Source organism: Rhinoraja longicauda, chromosome 5 (assembly GCF_053455715.1).
Source record: "Rhinoraja longicauda isolate Sanriku21f chromosome 5, sRhiLon1.1, whole genome shotgun sequence".
Classification (NCBI taxonomy): Eukaryota; Metazoa; Chordata; class Chondrichthyes; order Rajiformes; family Arhynchobatidae; genus Rhinoraja; species Rhinoraja longicauda.
In genome coordinates, this window is record NC_135957.1 from 76,677,546 (window position 1) to 76,697,977 (window position 20,432).

Genomic DNA, 20,432 nt, shown 5'->3' on the forward strand with positions numbered 1-20,432 from the left:
ATCTATGCTGTGTTTGCATTGTTATTATTAGATTCAAACAGAAACCATACATCACTTCTTCTCGTACAAGTTATTAATAATCTTAGAGCTAACGTAAATGGGCAGCACTTAAATTATTCTCTAAACTAGTTACACACATTGTGCTGCAATTTAAGATTAACATTGAATTTTACAATTGTCGATATACTTGTGAAAGGTTGACTGCTATTGAGTCAGGTTCATGGCAGATTGAACAAGCATCAGGAATACTTTTGCTTGTGATCAAGTTAATGATTTGGTTTATAACAGAAGGTATTTATTCACAAACTGCTGGAGTAACTCAGCAGGTCAGGCAGCATCTCAGGAGAGAAGGAATGGGCGACGTTTCGGGTCGAGACCCTTCTTCTTCCTGTACCAGCATCTGCAGTTATTTTCTTACACTGGTTTATAACAGAGTCATTGCAAGGTTTTGGCACATTCGGGTTGGCTTCGAAAACTTATTTTATTCTATTTCTCCATAATCATTTAATGACATTTTAGGATAAATAAAAGCCCTCCTAACTTTATTGATGTAAACTCGAGCTTCATTGGTTAAAACCAGATTAACATTATAAAGTATATTATTTTAAAAATAAAATGGATTTTTCTTCTATTGGCCAGAAGTGTATCAAGGAAACCATTGTCAGATGTGGTTTATGGTTTTGAACCATATTAAAATAGCAGTGTTTGCTTAGTTTTTATTTACATTCTGGGTGGTGTTTTATGAGAACATTTATATTGAAAGAAAAATATAATGCATACATCTATTCTGAAACTTATTATTTTATATATAGAGAATCCCTTGTGTTGAAATAATAACCTTCATTTGCGGATGTACTTATACATCCACTTCATCAAGGAGGGAAATAATGTGAACCATTAAACATTGAGGAAATTCATGTACTGAATTTTAGCATTAATGCATTAATCCTTCAGTCAAATAGTCTGTGTTGTTGCAGTTGTATTGCCTAAACGAGCAGATCATTCTTGTTGAAAGAACATGAATTTTTGCATTTTTCATTGAGAAACATTGTCGAGGCTTGATACAATTGATACACTTCTGGCCAATAGAAGAAAAATTCATTTTATTTAAAAAATAACTTTGTAATGTTAATCTGGTTTCAACCAATGAAGCTCGAGTTTACACCAATAAAGTTAGGAGGGCTTTTATTTCTCCTAAAATGTCATTAAATGATTATGGAAAAATAGAATAAAATAAGCTTTAAATGAAGCTGCAAGAACAGGACAGCTGGAGCATACCTGAATTTTGCAATTTTCTCAATCTGATCATTTATGGTTTGACCTCAACGGTTGAGCGATATGAAAAGAGCTGGTGGCTTGGCAAGTAATTCTTCACTTTTAAAAAATGGCATCAGTAATTAGGGACTGAGCAGCAGAATTCTGAATAAATGCTGGTCTGCAAGCACATGGCTTTATTTAGCACGTGGTTAGAGGCAGCACAGTGCTGCAATTCCAGCAAAAGCAACTGAAGATGCTACAAATGCTTGCCTGTCATGCAGCATCTGTGGAGAGTGAGCGTATGTTTCCAGTTCACATGATATTGACATGAAACGTTGAATCCCATTCCTTTCATAACCGTTTATTGACTTGTTGAACACTTGCACCATTTTGTGCTATTATTTCAAATTTCCTTTAGCGGCACAATCACTTATCATATCATATCATATCATATATATACAGCCGGAAACAGGCCTTTTCGGCCCACCAAGTCCGTGCCGCCCAGCGATCCCCGTACATTAACACTATCCTACACCCACTAGGGACAATTTTTACATTAACCCAGCCAATTAACCTACATACCTGTACGTCTTTGGAGTGTGGGAGGAAACCGAAGATCTCGGAGAAAACCCACGCAGGTCACGGGGAGAACGTACAAACTCCTTACAGTGCGGCACCCTTAGTCAGGATCGAACTTCATAAACATTTCTAGATTTTTTTTTAAACACTTTTTAAATGCTCTTGCACTACACAAAAGGTGAACGATTGACTAGAAAGGGTGTCAGGCATTGTAAGGAGAAGGCTGGAGAATGGGGTTCAGAGGGAAAGATAGATCAGTTATGATTGAATGGCGGAGTAGACCAGATGGGCCGAATGGCCTAATTCTGCTCCTATAACTTATGCAGACCAAAAGACGTCCACATGGAAATTCGCAGACTCGCGGGGAAAACTACATCCTAGGTTTGCTAAGAGGAAGAAAGATGCCACAGGTTTGTGGTCCAGTAATTTACTGTTCGGTTTACCCAAAAAAAACACAAAGTGCTGCAGCAACTCAGCAGGTGAGGCAGCATCTCTGCAAGGAATGGATAGACATTGTTCCGGGTCAGGACCTACTATTTAGTTTAGTTATTTTCCTTTTGAGGTGAGTTTTCTTTCACTTTTGAAGAAGAATCCTGAAGAATAATGTTCTTAGTTTCTGAAATACATAGGGGAAATTGGGATTTTACTGAAGTATGAATGATTCAGGAGTCAGAGTTATATTTTTAAGTACTATAAAGTATGTCGTAGGGCTTCTGTTTTAATTTCTTCAAAATGTAATTTCCATGTTATGCATCTTGTTTCCCCCTTCGGCAAATTATTAAAATGATTAAAATCTGAATGTGAAGAGATGTTTACTGATTTTGGAAAAATCCCAATTCAGAAACAAAGATTATTATTAGAAAATGTTTATTGAATGAGTTCACATGAAATATTTTATATTCCTTTGCCATTGTTTTCTTTGCGTCAATAAAGAGAAAATAGCATCAATGAGAACTGCCACAACCAGCAGGCTACATGAGCTCCAGGCTAAGATATTAAACATTACTCCTGGAACTTATCAATTATCAATTAAAAATGGATGTTGTACTCGAGATCTCTGAAGCATTATGCCATCTGAGTATGATCACTTCTTCCAATTTGTAATGTGTAAATTTAAACTTGTCACTATTCTTTCTTCTTTGATTGCTGTCGACACTTGCTGAATGGACTGCGAGATTTCTTACTTCTTGTTCAATGTGTTGAGTCTACTCAGAAGTTTGATCACCTACAACTTTATCTTCTACTATTTCAACATTTCTTACTTTCTAAACACAGGACTTCATATTTGTTTATACTACATATTATTTGCCATTGTTTGACAAATTTGACAAGTTGCATCACGGCCTGGTTCGGCAACTCGAACAGCATAAAACGAAGCAGATTACAAAAAGAGGTAAACACTGCCCAGTTCATCACGGACACTAAACTTCCCATCATCGAAAGGATCGACTGGAGTCGCTGCCTCAAAAAAGCAGCCAGCATCATCAGAGACCCACACCATCCTGGCCGCACACTCATTTCACTCCTGCCATCAGGAAGAAGGTATAGGAGTAACTTCCAGGTTTCAGAGGCAGCTTCTTCCCAACAACCATCAGGCTATTAAAAGCTGCAACATCCAAATAACCTCCAAACTACGACCTGGGGGCAGACTGAAGTCTGAAGAAGGGTCTCGACCCGAAACGTCACCCATTCCTTCTCTCCTGAGATGCTGCCTGACCTGCTGAGTTACTCCAGCATTTTGTGAATAAATACCTTCGATTTGTACCAGCATCTGCAGTTATTTTCTTATACTACCTGGGGGCATTAATTTGTCTTTGCACTATTATAATTGATATAATTGTTTTGTTTTGGCACATATGACAATAAAACACTCTTGACTCTAATTGTAATATTTTCTGTTGCCCTGTTGGAATCAAATGTCCCCCCAATTTTAGTTTTGTGCAATATTTTCACTGGATATTTTCAATATCCAATTCACAGGTATTTTTCAAGAGAGAGTTAGATATTTCTCTTAGGGCTAACGGAATCAAGGGATATAGGGAGAAAGCAGGAACGGGGTACTGATTTTGGATGATCAGCCATGAACATATTGAATGGCGGTGCTGGCTGGAAGGGCCGAATGGCCTACTCCTGCACCTATTTTCTATGTTTCCAATATTTCATGAATTCACATGAATTTTCTCCAACCAGTTTCGTTATAAATTAGAAACAGCAGTAATATAAACTGTAATCAGAAAAATAGGATGACACGATTCCTCTTGGAGAAGCCACATTTATGGATTTAATTCACCCATTAACATTTCCACAAATTACCATTCACACACTTCAATTTAACCATGAGTCTTTCATGTGAATTTTTTTCTAATCTTTTTTTGTAATGAGATTCTCCAAAGCCCATTTGGATATCATACTCCAAAATGTACAAGGAGATTGATCATTTGTTTCCTTTACTGAATCTATACTGAGTGTTGTTTACTCCATTAATTCAAGTCTGAAGAAGGGTCTCGACCCGAAACGTCACCCATCTCTCCTAGATGCATCTCTCCTAGATGCTGCCTGACCTGCTGAGTTACTCCAGCATTTTGTGATACCTTCGATTTGTACCAGCATCTGCAGTTATTTTCCTACACCATTAATTCAAGCAGTTGATGAACAATCTTAAAAGCTAAACACAAAGTTCTGGAGGAACTTAGTGGGTCAGGCAGCAGCTGTGGAGGAAACGGAAGGGTGACACTTCAGGTCAAGACCCAATGGAAAAGCTTACTTGGTACATTGTTTTGCAAACAGATAGGAAATTTCCCGCTTTTGTTTTTTCACCCATACCAGCATATTAACCTATTTAATAAGAACACAAGAACAATGGGGCAGAAGTAGGCAAACTGGCCTCTCCATTCAACATGATCATGGCTGAGCTGTTCCAGATCCAAAATTCCAGATTCCATTCTGAAGAAGGGTGCCGACTCGAAACGTCACCCATCTATGTTCTCCAGAGATGCAGCCTGACCTGCTGAGTTACTCCAACACTATATCTTACTCTTCCAGCTTTTATCCTTTTCTGTGCCAGCCTTCAATTCCTGTTCTTTCAAAAATGTATCTCAATCAACCCTGCAATACCTCCTTAGCATCTCATATGTTTCCCTAAGATTACGACCCTCACTTTTATAAACTCCAAAAAAACACATCTATCTATTTTTTCATCCACGGGATTAGTCCAATTAATCACTTCTGTACTGCCTCCGATTCTGGGCTATCCTTTTTAAATCAATATACCACAATACGGTTTAACACAGTCATTATCATTCGGATGTGTTAAACCTTTACTCGGCTCTCCTGTTTGCTCAGTTTCAACTTCCATGCCTGCTCATTAGAACATTTAGTTGGCGACAAAAATGTCAATGCATAAAGGCCAGATGGCAGCACAAACCGACCGGCATGGTGTTCTAGGCACATCGAGGTCAAGCTGCGGTCAAGTCATGGCTCATGGCCCATTCACTTCACGGGACAATTCTCGGATTCATCGGGTCAACTTAGCTAACCTTCTGTACCATAACTGGTCAGAACAGGAGGCCAAAGATTGCACTGGGCAGTGGGCCAGTTCCAGGACAATGCAGCTCCATTTATCTATATGCTCGGTGCAACACAGTGGTGCAGTTGCAGCCTTACAGTGCCAGAGACCTCCGCGGATTCCATCATGACTACGGGTGCTATCTGTATGGAGTTTGTACGTTCTCCCCATGACCTGCGTGGGCTTTCTCCGGGTGTACCGGTTTCCTCCCACATTCCAAAGATGTGCAGATTTGTAAGCTAATTGGCTTGATAAAATTGAAAATTGTCCCTAGTGTGTGTAGGATAGGGTTAGTGTGCAAGGATTGCTGGTCGGCACGGATTTGGTGGGCCGAAGGGCCTGTTTCCGCGCTATATCTCTAAACTAAACTAAACTAAAGTAAGCCTCACAAATCTAATCTTTTTTCACTTGGTAGGTTAGAATGGGTGTAGCCTTTCCAGGCCTTTTCGTTTTGGGCATTGATTTTAATTGGATTCCTGAAACAAATTTCAGAACATTAATGCCATTTTAAAGTAGTTAAAAATCACTGTTCAATACTCACGCTGGCTTTGATTTTCATGGGTATTTCGAGCATAAAATATAATGGATAGAGACTACCATCTAGTGGCCACAATGAGTGCTTTAAGACAGTGGAAGACAGCCACAGACCGCATACAATTCATGCAACATTTCCCTTCGGCTGGCCTCAGGAGAGTGAATGAGGAGTGGAGCAACAAAATCGATTTAAATGAAAATATACCACGGGATTTTTTGAAGAGTATATCTTGGCGGCATTTGATGCTTTTTCTCCAAAGCCCTCCATGTCGAGCAGCCACTGCTTCTTGCTGGGAGGTAAAAGCACTCATGTTCTTCATAGGTGCCCTTTGTTCCACGTGATTTGCAGCAAGAAGTATCAGAGCAATTCAATAGACACCCCTTGATTTTCTTTGAAACTAAGAGAGTTAAGTCTACGTTAAGAAAATCATCAAGCTTAATTTTGATTTTCTTTTAAACCAAGACTTAAGCCACATTAGTGAAGCCATCCATTTTCAATGACTGAAATCCTGTTCTATTTATTTGCTATTAGCTCTCCCAGTTAAAATTAATGAATTGACAAAACATTCAAGAAATTCTACTGGTGAGTCAAAAAGTATGTGGTGTATGGAGTGTAAATTACTTTCATTAGGGCAGCACGGTGGCGCAGCGGTAGAGTTGCGGTCTTACAGCGAATGCAGCGCCGAAGACTCAGGTTCGATCCTGACTACGGGCGCCGTCTGTACGGAGTTTGTACGTTCTCCCCGTGACCTGCGTGGGTTTTCTCCGAGATCTTTGGTTTCCTCCCACACTCCAAAGACATACAGGTATGTAGGTTAATTGGCTGGGCAAAATGTAAAATTGTCCCTAGTGTGTAGGATAGTGTTAATGTGCGGGGATCGCTGGGCGGCGCGGACCCGGTGGGCCGAAGGGCCTGTTTCCACGCTGTATCTCTAAATCTAAAAAATCTAAATTACTTTGAATAAAATGTTCTAAAAAGCAAATAATTCAGCCTTCAATATAGATAAAGTTTAAAAGACAAGTCTAAGTGCTAATCGTAACTGGAATTGCAAAGTATTCGAAGGCATTAAAACATAAAGGCTTGGATTATATCAACAAAAATAACAGAATGGAGACTTGCGTGAGTTAGCAATTTTTCACAACTCATTGAAGATAACTCATTCTCAACCATTTTGCCGCAGCATCTGAAAGCTGTGTTTTAACTTGAAGGACAGATAATGGGCTGAACTGTACTGCTCTTCAGCCAGAGGATGTTGCGAGGATGTTGTCAGGACTTGAGGGGCTGAGCTATAGGGAGAGGTTGGGTAGGCTAGGACTTTATTCCTTGGAGTGCAGGAAGCTGAGGGGTGATCTAATAAGAGATGTATAAAATCATGAGGGGAATAGATAGGGTGAATGCACAGAGTCTTCTACCTAAGGTAGGGGAATCAAAGGACAGAGGTATAAGATGAGAAGGGCAAGATTTAATACAATCCTAGGGAGCAACTTTTTCACTCAAGAGGTGGTGGGGATATGAAACGATAAGCCAGAGGAGGTAGGTGAGTCAGATACTGTAACAGCGTTTAAAAGACATTTGGACCGGTACATGGAAAGGAGAAATATGGGCCAAATGCGGGCAAATGGAAGTCTGAAGAAGGGTCTCGACCCGAAACATCATCCATTCCTTCTCTCCAGAGATGCTGCCTGTCCCGCTGAGTTACACCAGCATTTAGTGTCTACCTTCAAATGGAAGTCATTTAGTTGGGGCATTTTGATCAGCATGAATGAGTTGGGCCAAAGGGCCTTTATCCGTGCTGTATGACCGCCCATTCCCAATTTCTAAGGTTGCGCATTATAATTCAGAAGTTAAAAATGAGCAGGAGATACAGATACTCGTGCATCTGATTATCTACTCCATAGCTAGAAGATTCACCCTGGACTTGGAGGCACAAACATACTCAGAATAGAGTCCAGATATATTTTGTGTCAAGCCACTCAGCTTTATGCCAAAGGCATCCACCTTTAATGGTATGGTCCTATTCATTTGAATGGGGTCATCAATCTTGACTGAAAAGCACAGGTTCTATTTATTCTTTTTTACTTTACTCAATCTTAATGCTTAATTAATTGTTAACATTTTTGAAGGGTTGAAATGAATTACTTTTCCACCCTTTTCAATAATATATATTTTTAATTATTTAAATCCTTTAGAATTGCTATTATTAGGTAAGAACACAAAGTACTGGCTTAAGGGTCAGGTAGCGTCTCTGGAGAACATGGATAGGTGATATTTTGGGTCAGGACCTTGCTTCAGACTGATTGTAGGGGCGGTGGGAGGGGGGGAGGGGAGGAAGCTGGGAGAGTGAAGAGGCAGGACAAAGCGTGGCAAATAATAGGTGGACACAGGCGAGGGGGACTTTTTTTGACAAGCGGATGGTTGGAACAAAGGCCAGAGATTAAAGCAAAAGGTGTGAGACAGACCATTGAAGAGCTGCAAATTGTGAAGCCAGAGGAAGGAATATGCGGAGGGGAGGGGAAAAATAGATGCAAATCCAGATGGGACATAGGGGGGGAGAGAGAGAGAGGGATGAGGGATTGTTAGAGGTTACCTGAAATCAGAGAAATCAGTGTTCATACCGGTGGGTTGTAAGCTACTGAAGTGGATAATGAGGTGTTGACCTTCCAGTTTACGTGTGGCCTCACTATGGCAATAGGTAAGTACATCTACTGGAATAGCATAAACATGATGCTTCACAAGTTGTGGCGCTGATATTAGAACTCCTGGCCTATTTTACCAGACAGGTTCCAGATCTTATTGTCAGTAGTACTGTGGGAGGCGTTTGTACTATCAGCTAGCCTGATCTTTGTATGATTTGCGCTAAAAACGTGCCAAAATGTTTTGCCCCCAGGCTTCTTCACAAAGCTCTAACCTGTTCCTTCATATTGCATTTCATCAATTTCTTGATCAACTAAAGTGAGAATGCTTGTTGATATGAATGCCCTTGAAGTGCAAAAGTTGCATAGAAACATAGAAACATAGAAACATAGAAACATAGAAACATAGAAACATAGAAAATAGGTGCAGGAGTAGGCCATTCGGCCCTTCGAGCCTGCACCGCCATTCAATATGATCATGGCTGATCATCCAGCTCAGTAACCTGTACCTGCCTTCTCTCCATACCCCCTGATCCCTTTAGCCACAAGGGCCACATCTACCTCCCTCTTAAATATAGTCAATGAACTGGCCTCAACTACCTTCTGTGGCAGAGAATTCCACAGACTCACCACTCTCTGTGTGAAGAAATGTTTTCTCATCTCGGTCCTAATTAGTCATCAGTTGTCCAATTTTCAAGTTATTGTACTGTTCATAAACGCTTTCACTTTTCATATTCAAATAAACACATATTTTTAATGGAAGAGGATTCTAAATTACAAAATGTTATAGAAACCTGGTAAAAAAATCAGGAATCCTATTAAATGAGTTAAAAGCTGTTTAATTCTATCTTCTTACATCATTAGTCTGGTGATAGGACTTTAAAAAGAACAGTAGCAAAGTTATTCATGACCTCAAAGTTATGGCAAATGGAGTTAAGATATTGATCAGCCATGATCTATCTGTAGGGTACTTTGGGCCTAAGAGTCTGATCATCCATTCCAGATTCTATGTTACAGGCGTGGCACAGTGGTGCAGCGGTAGAGTTGCTGCCTTACAGTCCCAGAGACCTGGGTTCGATCCTGACTACGGGTGCTGTCTGTGCAAAGATTGTACATTCTCCCTGTAGCTGTGTGGGTTTTCTCCAGGTGCTCCGGTTTCCTCCCACGTTCCAGAGACGTACAGGTGTGTAGGCTAATTGGCTTGGTATAAATGTAACTTGCCCCTGGTGCGTGTAGGATAATGTTAATGTGCAGGGATCGCTGGTCGGCACGAACTGAGTGGGTCAAAGGGCCTGTTAGTGCACCGTTTTTCTAAACTAAATTAAACTAATCTGGTTATAATCATGAATCACATGAAAAGCCACTGGAACCGTCAATGAAACTGAAGTGAAGAATTGGATCCTATAAGTTGTCCGCCGCTGATTTAAAATATTTCAGAATCATTCAATTCATTAACAGAAACCTCATAGCCCTATTAGAAATCTGACAGCAACTCGATACAATCAACGATAAAAATTTCCACAAATTTAGGAGCACAAATGAGATATTGGCTGTATTGCAAGAGGGAGTAGATACAGAAATAGGGAACTTTGCTGCATCTTAACGGCGGTTTGATGAGACAGCATGTGGAGTACTAGCTTTAATTTTGGTCTCCTTAACTGATAGACTTGCCTTGGAGGCAATGCAGAGAAAGTAGGAGGTATTGCATTTTGGGAGGTCAAACCAGGATAGGACTTTTCGAGTGAATAGTAATGCCTTGAGAAGTGCTGTGGAATAGTGGGACCAAAGAGTACAAATAAATACATAGTTCCCTGAAAGTAACGTCACAAGTTAACAGAATGGTGAAGAAGGTGGAAATTGTTTAAATGAATTATGTAGATGCATTAAACGGAAGGCCAGTTCAATATGGGAAATTAAGAGAGCAGAGGATTAAGCTGATTAAACTTTAGAGTTTAGAGATACAGTGCAGAAACAGGCTCTTCAGTCCACCAAGTCTGCGTCAACCAGCAATCACCCACTAGACTAACCTACAAACCCTAAGGATAATTTTACACTCAACTACAGGTTCAATCAACCTACACTCCAAAGATCTTAAACTAAAGTCCATAGGTCTTTGGAGTGTGGGTGGAAACCGGAGCACCCGGAGAAAATCCACGTGGTCACGGGGGGAACGTACAAACTCCGTACAGACTGCATGCATAGTCAGGATCTCTGGCGCTGTAAGGTAACAACTCTAGTAGTCAGGATCAGGAAATGTGCTTGTAATAGCACTGCTTGGAAAGCAATGACAGGATCGGTCAAAGTCAGCATGGATTTATGAAGGGGAAATCATGCTTGATTAATCTTCTGGAATTTTTTGAGGATGTAACAAGTAGAATAGATAAGAGAGAGCCAATGGATGTGGTGTATCTGGACTTTCAAAAAACCTTTCACAAGGTCCCACACAAGAGATTAGTGTGCAAAATTAGAGCACATGGTATTGGGAGTAGGGTATTGACATGGAAAGAGAACTGGTTGGCAGAAGGGATTGTTTCCATCCTGTTCCATGGCTCTAGTTAGACTAAAATTTTTGACTTTAGAGATACAGCGCGGAAACAGGCCCTTCGACCCACCAAGTCCCCGCCAATCAGCGATCACCCTATACACTGACACTATCGTACACACTAGGGACAATCATATGTTAAAAGACTGGAGCGACTAGGCTTGTATACACTGGAATTTAGAAGGATGAGAGGAGATCTTATCGAAACGTATAAGATTATTAAGGAGTTGGACACGTTAGAGGCAGGAAACATGTTCCCAATGTTGGGGGAGTCCAGAACAAGGGGCCACAGTTTAAGAATATGGGGTAGGCCATTTAGAACTGAGATGAGGAAAAACGTTTTCAGTCAGAGAGTTGTGAATCTGTGGAATTCTCTGCCTCAGAAGGCAGTGGAGGCCAATTCTCTGAATGCATTCAAGAGAGAGCTAGATAGAGCTCTTAAGGATAGCGGAGTCAGGGGGTATGGGGAGAAGGCAGGAACGGGGTACTGATTGAGAATGATAAGCCATGATCACATTGAATGGCCTCCTCCTCCTTGTATTGTCTATTGTCTATTATACAACTTACCGAAGTCAATTAATCTATAAACCGGTACGTCTTTGGAATATGGGAGGAAACCAGAGCACACAGAGAAAACTCATGCGGTCATAGGGAGAATGTAAAACTCCATACTGACAGCACCCGCAGTCAGGATCGAATCCGGTTCTCTGGCACCGTAAGGCAGCACCTCCACCGCTGCGCCACTAATTTATGTAACATGGTCTTGGAAGTTAATTAAATAGAAAGTGCGTAGCTTACCATATTTGTCCCGCAGTCCAACAGTACACCGGAAAACCCCTCCAAAGGCAACATCCTCTCCAAAAATCACTATGAGAGAAATAAAAACCTCATAAGGATGCAAAGTTCAACATATTAAGAAACACAGTAAAAAAGGATTAAAATATAAACAAAATTGCAAATACTGAAAACCTGAAAAAAAGCAAAGCAACATCTCACTGCTTCCATCCAGTTTGGTGACCCATTTCAAAGGAATGGGGCTTTGACTGGTATGAACCATATCTGATCTTTCAGCTCAATATGATCATTACCTACCCCTGAGCAGGTCAGTACTCCAGTGGATTGAAGTCGGAAATCCTAATGTGCTAAAGCATAGTCGCTTGCCACCACTTTACACTACTTTATATGAACTACGAGCTAGCCATCTGCATGATCCAGACTATTAATTCCATTCCATCGGATCCCACTGAACATTTCTGGCTGATCACATAGTGGGAAATATTAAATAGGGACTGCCACAATCAAGGAGAAAAGATTCACTGTAAACCAAGTCTACGATATGATAGAACCTTATTTATCAGTGCTCTAGTGGTTGTAGCCAGGATCATGCAGACCCTGGTGATTTCAATGGGATAAGATCTTTAAGTGGGTATTTAAAAAAAGATGGAGTTATAGACTATACCTTGTAATTTGAACCTTTTTGATAAGACTTCACTGACAAATTGCCGTCATACAACAGGGTCACTTTTCAGAGATCAATGAAGATCTTATGGGATTGAGATATCCTTAAAAGCGTGTATTAATTCAATGTGTTACAAGGAAAGAAAGAAACAACATTCTGACTTCATCCAATTCTATCACGGACTAACGTAGCGGCACAGCTGGTAGACCTGCTGCCTCACAGCATTGAAAAGCCGGGTTTGATCCTGACCTCGAGTGCTGTCTCTGTGGAGTTTGCACGCTCTCCCTGTGAAACATGGGTTTCCTCCACGCGCTCCTATTTTCCCCCACATCCCAAAGATGGGCAGGTTTGTAAGTTAATTGGCCTCTGTAAGTTGTAATAGTATGGAGGAAGTGGATGCAAAATTGGGATACATAGAGCTAGGGTGAATGGGTTATCGATGAATAACCATCGATCAGCCCGGTGGGTAAAGGTCCTCAGTGGGTCAAAGAACCTGTTTTCATGCTGTACTGCTAAACTAATCTAACAGAAAATATATTAAGCACAATCATTCAGCCCTTTGTGTCCAGACCTATCAAGAATGAGATACCGAGTTTAAATCCTATCATCCAATACTGAGTCCACATCATGTAGGTCACAGCTCGTTGAGTACAAGTACTTTTCAAATGTGATCACGATTTGTATCTCAATGCCCTTTCAGGCAGCAGGATACAGTCGCCAACCACTCTCTGGATCAAAACACATTTTACTTCTCCTCCCTCTAATTCTTCAACTAATTTCTCTAGCTAAGGTATCACAAAATGCTGGAGTAACTCAGCAGGTCAGGCAGCATCTAGGAGAGAGGGAATGGGTGTCATTCCGGGTCGAGACCCTTCTTCAGACTGAAGTCTGATCAGTCTGAAGAAGGGTCTCGACCCGAAACGTCACCCATTCCCTCTCTCCTAGATGCTGCCTGACCTGCTGAGTTACTCCAACATTTTGTGATACCTTCGATTTGTACCAGTATCTGCAGTTATTTTCCTATACAATTTCTCTAGCTATGTTGGTGTTGTTGTTGTCGGATAAAAATTAAGCATAAAATAAATAATTGTGTAATAAGTTATTTATTTATTAATACAAATTTCAAAATGGAAATGTAACCAAATGTGGATAAGATGTTTTTAAAGCTCTAAAGAAAAAAAATAATGTCACTAATTCATAGTGGTGCTGGAATTGCATCATTATTGTCAGGTGCACCAAGATACAATGAAGAACTTTGTGTGCTGTCCCGTCAAATCGTACTATACATGGGTACAAACATACACAAAAACGGCAGGCAGTGCAAAAGAAATTGGGCAGAGGAAGGGAGGGGGGAGTGGGGGTGGGAAGGGGAGTGGAGATGGGGAGGGGGAGGGGAGGAGGGAGTGGTGGGTGGAAAGGGGGGGAGGAAGAGTAGCGGGAGGAGGGTAATGGGGTGAGGGGGACATGGACCGTTGTGAATTGCTGTTGAAGACCACTGGAGCAAGTATGTCTTCAATGAAATTAGGTATGTGCGGTTTTAAATGAAACTCTTTCTTCATAACCTAGTCATACATTTTATGACCATTGTTCTTTTATTCAATACTAAGAGAATTGGGATGTGTAAGGAAAAAGCAAAATAGAAAAAACAAAACAAAACATTTCTTTCTTTGTGTTGTAAAAAGTATTTCTGTTCAATCGTCGTCGTCGTCATGGCTATCCCTCGAGGTCGAGGATGATGGTCTACGTTCTGATGCCAGAACGAAGACGCCTGTGCGTGTGTTTAACGTGTACTTGATGTACAAGGTCCTTCACAAGTCAATCAACTAATTCCAATGGCAAGGGAACCAAGACGATTGGAGTCGATAGATCTGTTGCAGCCTTCATCCGCCTTCACAGCCGTTGAGTTCAAGGTAACTTCGTCCACCTGGTCCACCGTTGAGGTGTTGCAGGTTCGATCGTTCTTAGTCTGGACCCTCATCCTCGACCTTACCGCCATGGGTGGCCCTACCAGAAGCTAATGCTTCCGACGGCATCGCTCTCGGAATCATGGGGGCACGCAAGCCTCTTCACCACAACAAGGTGAACGATCCAAAGAGGTTCTGTTCAATAACCTTTCTATAAATAACAGAATATACTCATGATAGGCCTGACATTGTACATGTAGTCCAAGAACTACAGACTGTTAGAAATAATAGTCGTTTTTCACACATGAACGTAGCGCAACCCGTTTGCGCATTTGGCGTGCATACTTTTTTTGCTGAAAAGTTGCATTACGCGCCATATAATGAATTTTGATGTAAAATTCTGAATTTTGGACATCAAAATTATGAATTTGTAAAATCAAATGTTGGGGTGGTCTGAATATGTCCACACAGAATCACACCTCCATCCGAGTGCAGCAGACATCACAAAACTATGTCGAAAGATTTGGAAAACAATTCTACCAACAACTATTCTCAAAAATTAAACATTCTTAATGCAACCTCCATTTCTTTCAAATAAAAATGAGTTGATAAAAAAATGATCAAAGAAATTCAAAAAGCACAAAACTGCATAAATCAGCACAAACAGCTCATAGAAACATAGAAACATAGAAAATAGGTGCAGGAGTAGGCCATTCGGCCCTTTGAGCCTGCACCGCCATTCAATATGATTATGGCTGATCATCCAGCTCAGTAGCCTGTACCTGCCTTCTCTCCATACCCCCTGATCCCTTTAGCAAAAAGGGCCACATCTAACTCCTTCTTAAATATAGCCAATGAACTGGCCTCAACTACCTTCTGTGGCAGAGAATTCCACAGACTCACCACTCTCTGTGTGAAGAAATGTTTTCTCATCTCGGTCCTAAAAGACTTCCCCCTTATCCTTAAGCTGTGACCCCTGGTTCTGGACTCCCCCAACATCGGGATCAATCTTCCCGCATCTAGCCTCTCCAACCCCTTAAGAATTTTATATGTTTCTATAAGATCCCCCCTCAGTCTTCTAAATTCCAGCGAGTACAAGCCCAGTCTATCCAGTCTTTCCTCATATGCAGGTCCCGCCATCCCAGGGATTAATCTGGTGAACCTTCTCTGTACTCCCTCTAAGGCAAGAACGTCTTTCCTCAGGTTAGGAGACCAAAACTGCACACAATACTCCAGGTGCGGTCTCACCAAGGCCCTGTACAACTGCAGCAGAACCTCCCTGCTCCTAAACTCAAATCCTCTTGCTCTGAATGCCAACATACCATTCGCTTTCTTCACTGCCTGCTGCACCTGCATGCTTGCTTTCAATGACTGGTGCACCATGACACCCAGGTCACGTTGCATCTCCCCTTCTCCCAATCGGTCACCATTCAGGTAATACTCTGCTTTCCTGTTCTTGCCGCCAAAGTGGATAACCTCACATTTATCCACATTATATTGCATCTGCCATGCATTTGCCCACTCGCCTAATCTATCCAAGTCACATGCTTCCCGTGCTCATGCTTCCTGTGCTCATGCTTCCCGTGCTCATGCTTCCCGTGTTCAGCATAAATGCAGATTGTTTTATTATACATTTATTTTTAATTGATTTTACATGCCAAAGAATAATGAAAATTTATGAGGCGTAACATGGGAGCAGATAGATTGGATGCAATCACATCTTTTGTTCTGCTGCTTGTAATACCCTTTGAAAACAATCAAGGAAATTCCAAATCTCCTACATGTTTTTAGTGAAAATACAAAATAATAAAACAGGAACTAATATCACGGCTTAATCAACCTTTTTATTCAATTTAACTAATTGAAGGGGTCATATTTTTTCCATTAAATTAGTTGAGAAGGAACATGTCAGGCTGTCCAGATTGAGTGTGGGAGGAAACCAGTGCACCCAGAGAAGACCCATGCAGGTCATGGGGAGAACGTACAAACACCATATAGACAGACCCTCTGGTCAGGATTGAACCCGGGTCTCTGGTGCTGGCTGTAAGTCAGCAACTCTACCGGTGCGCCACTGTGCTGCCCAAGAGTTGAGTTTGAGTTTTTATTCCCCAATGCTAGTAAAAGGAAAATATACATTTCTTCTTTACTGTGACTTATTTTTTCTTCAAAACCACCCAAGCGATAACTGCAATGAATTAAAATGTTGCCATTATTTTCTATGATGTAAACAAAGGATTTTCTAAATTGTTTACTATTGTTCATATAGCTACTTTCACATTCATTTTATTTCTCATTTGCATCTGTTAATGTTACCTGCTTTCAGTTAATTAGTAAATTACATTAAAAACAGAAAATTGTAAAAATAGTAGAAACAACCCTTCAATGTAAAGAGCTAAAATCAATCATCTGTAAGCAATGCGCTATATTGCAAGGCAAAAAGGATATGGCCCAGATTACCTGTTGTACTATTTCAATGGCCGGTCCTTTTCCTTTCACTAGCATTGGGGAAAAAAAACTCAAACTCAATTCGTGGGCAGCACAGTGGCGCAGCGGTAGAGTTGCTGACTTACAGCCAGCACCAGAGACCCGGGTTCAATCCTGACCACAGGGTTTGTCTATATGGTGTTTGTATGTTCTCCCCATGACCTGCATGGGTCTTCTTTGGGTGCAAAACGTACAGGTTTGTACATGAATTGGCTCAGTAAAATTGTAAATTGTCCCTAGTGTGTGTAGGATAATGTTAGTGTTCAGGGATTGCTGGTTGGCACAGACTCAGTGGGCCGAAGGGCCTGTTTCTGTGCTGTATCTCTAAACTAAACTAAAAACTCATGATAAAAAATATTACTGTACATTGAATACATGCAAATTAAGAAAAGAACAAATCATATTCCCAACTATACTATCACTGCCTAAAGAGTTGTTGGCTTGATAACATTCAAATATAACGTATATTAAAATAGAAGTACATTAGATGGTTTGGAAGAAAAACTCTACCAATAATTCTACTGGTTTTGAAACTGAAGGAACAATCCCAGAAAAAGAATAATTTAAGAAAAGGGCAACAAAACCAACAGAAGTCAAAAAAGTAAAGAAAATTTTGTAGAAAAAAAATTAAAGTGAAATAGTAAAGTACCAACAACTTACCATCACTATTCTTAAAAAATAATCATTCTTAATGCAACCACCTCTTATTTGATTAAAACAATGAGTTCAAAACAGCAAAAAGGTAAACAAAACTGTGCAAATCAGTACTGCGTTTATCCGGCAGTGTTAACATTTGGGGAAAATATTTCTTCATAGCCAACCAGGTACTTCTGTAGTTCACGCATTTCGCAGTGTGGAGGACTTAAAAGCATATCAAACAAGTTCTAAACAAAATTAAATAAAGATGAATTACAATACAAACAAGATATTAAAAAAAGTGAAAACTAAAGTCTGATTAAAGAGTGGGTTTAACCATTCAATACTCAAGCAGAAGCTGGTGGTATGGAACTTTGCAGGGGGAATTCCAGGGAAAGGACAGGAGCTACACAACTGTGCAGGCCCCTACATCAGACTCCTATTTATCGACTATAACTGCTTTCAACACCATAATCTCATCCAAACTAATCTGGACCTACGAATCAGCTCCTCCCTCTGCCAATGGATCCTTGACTTTCTGACCCACAGACTTCAATCAGTCTGTGATTGATAAGTGGCAACACGTTCTCCACAATAACTCTCAACACCGGTGCCCCGCAAGGATGCGTTCTCAGTCTCCTCCTATACACTCACCCCTATACAGCCCCCCAAATTCAGCTCTAATTCCATTGACATGTTTACAGACAACACCACTGTGGTGGGCCAAATCATGAACAATGACGAGAGTGAGTACAGGAAGGAGAGAAAGAAGTTAATGACATGTTGTCAGTACAATAACCTCTCCCTCAATGTCAGGAAGATGAAGGAGCTAGTTACTGACTTTAGGAAGCATGCTGGAATATATGCCTCAATCAGCATCAATGGTGCAGAAGTGGAAACAGTTGAGAGCTTCAAATTCCTTGGCCTTAATATTACCATTGATCTGTCATGGACTAACCACACTGATTCGATAGCCAAGAAGGCAAATCAACCCCTCTGCTTCCTGAGGGAGACCGAGAAAATTTGGCATGTCTCTAGAGAGTCTTACAAACTTCTACAGATGTACCATAGAAAGTATATTGTCAGGTTGCATCATAATTTGTTTGGGACCAACTCTGCCCAAGACTGCAAGAAATTGCAGAGAGTTGTCGATGTAGCCCATCCATCACACAGACCAGCTTACCACCATCGACTCCATCTCACACTTCATGTTGCCTCGGAAAAACAGTCAACATAATCAAAGATGTGCAGGAAAGAACTGCAGATGCTGGTTTAAATCGAAGATAGACATGAAATGCTGGAATAACTCAGACTGATCAAAGACTTGTCCCACCACCATCATAACTTTTTCTCCCTGCTCCCATGTGGCAGAAGGTACAGAAGCTTGAAAGCAAACATCTTTAGGCTTAGGAACAGCTTCTTCCCATTATCTGGCTTCTGAATGATCCTTCAATAAACTAAGGTACTGTCCGAATCACTTCTACACCATTATGGACATTGGACATTGTTTATGGAACTAATGTCCCACTTTTTAAGAAAGGAGGGAGAGAGAAAATGGGAAATTATAGACCAGTTATAAAAGAAGAAATAGCAGAACATTTGGATAGCAGTAACAGGATCGTTCTGAGTCAGCATGGATTTACGAAGGGGAAATCATAATTGACTAATCTTATGGAATTTTTTGAGGATGTAATTAGGAAAATAGACAAGGGAGAGCCAGTGGATGTAGTGTACCTGGACTTTCAGAAAGCCTTTGATAAGGTCCCACATACGAGATTAGTGGGCAAAATTAGAGCACATGGTATTGGAGGTAGGGTACTGACATGGATAGAAAATTGGTTGGCAGACAGGAAACAAAGAGTAGGGATTAACGGTCCCTTTCAGAATTCTCAGGCAGTGACTAGTGGGGAACCGCAAGGCTCGGTGCTGGGACCGCAGCTATTTACAATATACATTAATGACTTAGATGAAGGGATTAAAAGTAACATTAGCAAATTTGCAGATAACACAAATCTGGGGGGCAGTGTGAACTGTTAGGAGGATGCTATGAGGATGCAGGGTGACTTGAACAGGTTGTGTGAGTGGGCAAATGCATGGCAGATGCAGTTTAATGTGGATAAATGTGAGGTTATCCACTTTGGTGGTAAGAACAGGAAGGCAGATTATTATCTGAATGGTATCGTTAGGAAAAGAGGACGTACAAAGAGATCTGGGTGTCTGGAGTATTGTGGTCTCCTAATTTGAGGAAGGGCATCCTTGTAATTGAAGCAGTGCAGTGTAGGCTCACGAGATTGATCCCTGGGATGGCGGGACTGTTATATGAGGAAAGATTGAAGACTAGGTTTGTATTCATTGGCGTTTAGTCGGATGAGAGGGGATCTTATAGAGACATATAAAATTATAAAAGGACTGGACAAGCTAGATGCAGGAAAAATGTTCCCAATGTTGGGCGAGTCCAGAACCAGGGGCCACAGTCTTAGAATAAAGGGGAGGTCATTTAAAACTGAGGTGAGAAGGAACTTTATCACCCAGAGAGTTATGAATTTGTGGTATTCTCTGCCACAGAGGGCAGTGGAGGCCAAATCACTGGATGAATTTAAGAGAAAGTTAGATAGAGCTCTAGGAGCAAGCGGAATCAAGGGATGGGCGGCACGGTAGCGCAGCGGTAGAGTTGCTGCTTTACAGCGAATGCAGCGCCTGAGACTCAGGCTCGATCCTGACTACGGGTGCTGCACTGTAAGGAGTTTGTACGTTCTCCCCGTGACCTGCGTGGGTTTTCTCCGAGATCTTCGGTTTCCTCCCACACTCCAAAGACGTACAGGTATGTAGGTTAATTGG

General features: G+C 41.0%; 1 protein-coding gene across 2 annotated transcripts in view; it reads right to left on the reverse strand.

Moving 5' to 3' along the window:
* bckdhb (branched chain keto acid dehydrogenase E1 subunit beta) overlaps positions 1–20,432 on the reverse strand; it is a 159,819-nt gene that overhangs the window by 133,177 nt on the left and 6,210 nt on the right. For both annotated transcript variants that reach the window (XM_078399826.1, XM_078399825.1), the window contains exon 3: positions 11,910–11,978. In XM_078399826.1, coding sequence (XP_078255952.1) covers positions 11,910–11,978 — 69 coding nt within the window. The remainder of the gene's footprint in view (positions 1–11,909; positions 11,979–20,432) is intronic.